We start from the raw sequence: 2748 nt of genomic DNA on the forward strand, positions 1-2748 counted from the left end.
TCCATTTATATATAAAATAAAAAAATAAAAAATAAAAAAAATAAAAGATTATTTTATAAATATCTGAAAACTATATCATACTCAAATTCATCTACCTAACTTAAACGTCGAAGTTGGTATGTCAAACACAACAATAGTGAATAGTTTCTCCCTTCTTTTCTATGTGGTATATTTCCATCTCCAACAAACTTAGTGTTGCACTGACATGAAAGTTAGTTGCAATTGTACCTCTCTATTCTTGACATATTTCACGGTCTGATGCGTAACGGTCCGGGTTTTCCCTTTTGAACTTCTCTTCAAAGCTTTAAAACGCGTCTTCTAAGGGAAGCTTTTCACACTCTTATAAAGGGTCTTTTGTTCTCCCCCTCAACTAATATGGAACATCACATGATCTCACTTTGATTGGAGAGAAGGGTAGAAACCTCTCGGAGCAGACATATGAGATAAATTTTGAAAGAAGGGCACGTGGTAAGAGAGAGAATGTCACGTGCATGGTTTGTTGTTTTTATTTTTTTTACAAAGGGTAGGAAAAAAAAGAGGATATATGTTTTTTTGTTGGTAATTGAGAGAGAGAAATGAAAGGGGAGGGGAAGGGGGGCCCGAAACATTTGAAGCTAATGTCATCTCGGTGGTGGTGAGGAGGCAGCAGCAGCCCCATCCTCCCAATTATCTCCTTTTATCATCTTTTTCCTCTCTCTCCCTTTTCTCAAAATCAAAACCTTTTATAACAACACCCTCCCAATTCTTCATTTTGCCCTACAAAACTCCCAATTCTCTCCTTTTCTTTTTCTCTCTCCTCCTTTCTCTCTCTATATTGCAAGATTCTTCTTCTTCTTCTTCCTCTTCATCATCATCCAAACCACTCCATGTTGAAACTTTCTTCTTCTTCTGCAGCTGCTACAGCTTCTTCTTCTGGTGGTTCTCCACCTCCTCCACCCAATTCTGACCATGGGATCACCAGTAAAAGAAAGAGAAGACCAGCAGGAACCCCAGGTAAATTTTAACCAAATTTAACCCATTTTCAATCCAAAGTTTGAATCTTTTTCAATTTTTATCCATACCCATCTCATAAAAATTCAAACTTGAATTCACTTTTGTGTTGTTGCATTAGATCCAGATGCTGAAGTGGTTTCCTTATCGCCAAAAACCCTTTTGGAATCGGATCGGTATGTTTGTGAAATATGCAACCAAGGGTTCCAAAGGGATCAGAATCTTCAAATGCACCGCCGCCGCCACAAGGTGCCGTGGAAGCTGCTCAAGAGAGCGGAGACGGCGGAGGCAGTCAAGAAAAAGGTGTTCGTTTGTCCTGAACTCACTTGTCTCCACCATGACCCTCGCCATGCCCTTGGTGACCTCGTCGGTATCAAAAAACACTTCCGGAGAAAGCATAGCAATCAGAAGCATTGGGTTTGTGACAAATGCTCTAAGGCTTATGCTGTTCATTCTGATTTCAAAGCTCATCTCAAAACTTGTGGCACTCGTGGCCACTCTTGTGATTGTGGCCGTGTCTTTTCTAGGTCCTCTCTCTCTCTCTCTCTCTCTAACTTTTCAATTTTATCGTTCGTGTTCATAGATATTTGAACCCGAGTATTCAAGAAAAAGCAGAATAACGAGCTTGACCTAATTTAGCATTACGAATTTCTCGAATTTTGCATATGATATTGTCCATTTTAATCTTAAATTCAATACCTACTCCCCAATTGTTAACTTTTCGATATAAAATTATCAACAACATTCTTTTAGGTTCGACTTCCGTTTTTCGAGGCTTTGGATAACTTGATATGGAAGAAATAAGGTAATGTTTAGGTTGAATTGTATCGATAACTAATATTACATAGTATTTTTCAGAGTGGAGAGCTTCATAGAACACCAAGATGCTTGTAATCTCCGGCAGCTGAGGTCCGATGCACCACCGCCGTTGCTACCACCGCCATTACTACAACCCTACTCACGATCGATTTCTTACACCGGTGCCTCGACCAGCAACGATCATAGCTTTCAAATGGCTACACCATTACGAGGGTTTCCAATTTTATCATCGAACTTAGATCGAAACATCAACATTAATTTTCCGAATCACCATGATCTCGAGCTTCACCTTTCATCTCCAAGCTCGGCGTTTCTTAAACTCTCAATTGGGTCAAACAAGGAGGCAAAGGAAGAGCGTCAGCTTGATTTGGCGATCGCCGAGAAAGCTTACGCAGAAGAAGCACGACGAGAGGCGAAACGACAGATCGAGATCGCCGAGGTCGAGTTCGCAAATGCGAAAATGATACGACAACAAGCTCAAGCAGAGTTGGAAAAAGCTAGGATCTTGAAGGAAGAAGCCACAAGGAAAATGAGCTCCACAATTATGGAAATCACTTGCCAAACTTGTCGGCTACACTTCCATATGAGCTCCGTTACACCGGAGGAGACCTCATTGGCCATTAGCTACATGTCATCCGCTACAACAGAAGGTGATGGAGAGTGACAAAAAAAAAAAAAAAAGACATTATTCAAATTACAGTTCTTCATTGTTCTAAGTTGATGTTCAAATAATTTGTGGCAACATTGAAGAAGATCATATCATAAAATCTGAGCCAAGATGAAGAATTGAATTAAAATTTGGGTTGGGTTTGGTTTTGTTGTTTATATCTATATGTGGGGTTTTTTTCTTTTACTCATGATTTTCATTGAATTATTGTATGCTATGATTATTGCAGTATCTCGAGGGACGAAAAACTTGAGGTGTTAGGTTTTAATAAT

At 39.5% G+C, this 2748-nt stretch overlaps 1 protein-coding gene across 1 annotated transcript; it reads left to right on the forward strand.

The window, feature by feature from the left end:
- The first annotated feature begins 638 nt into the window (after positions 1 to 638).
- On the forward strand, positions 639 to 2490 carry LOC111457814 (protein SHOOT GRAVITROPISM 5-like). Its single transcript, XM_023100214.1, has 3 exons — positions 639 to 993; positions 1112 to 1517; positions 1849 to 2490. The coding sequence occupies exons 1-3, from the start codon at positions 867 to 869 to the stop codon at positions 2471 to 2473; spliced, it is 1158 nt and encodes a 385-aa protein (XP_022955982.1). The 5' UTR covers positions 639 to 866; the 3' UTR covers positions 2474 to 2490.
- The last annotated feature ends 258 nt before the right edge of the window (positions 2491 to 2748 follow it).

This window comes from Cucurbita moschata, unplaced genomic scaffold (assembly GCF_002738365.1).
Source record: "Cucurbita moschata cultivar Rifu unplaced genomic scaffold, Cmos_1.0 Cmo_Scf00002, whole genome shotgun sequence".
In the NCBI taxonomy this organism is placed as follows: Eukaryota; Viridiplantae; Streptophyta; class Magnoliopsida; order Cucurbitales; family Cucurbitaceae; genus Cucurbita; species Cucurbita moschata.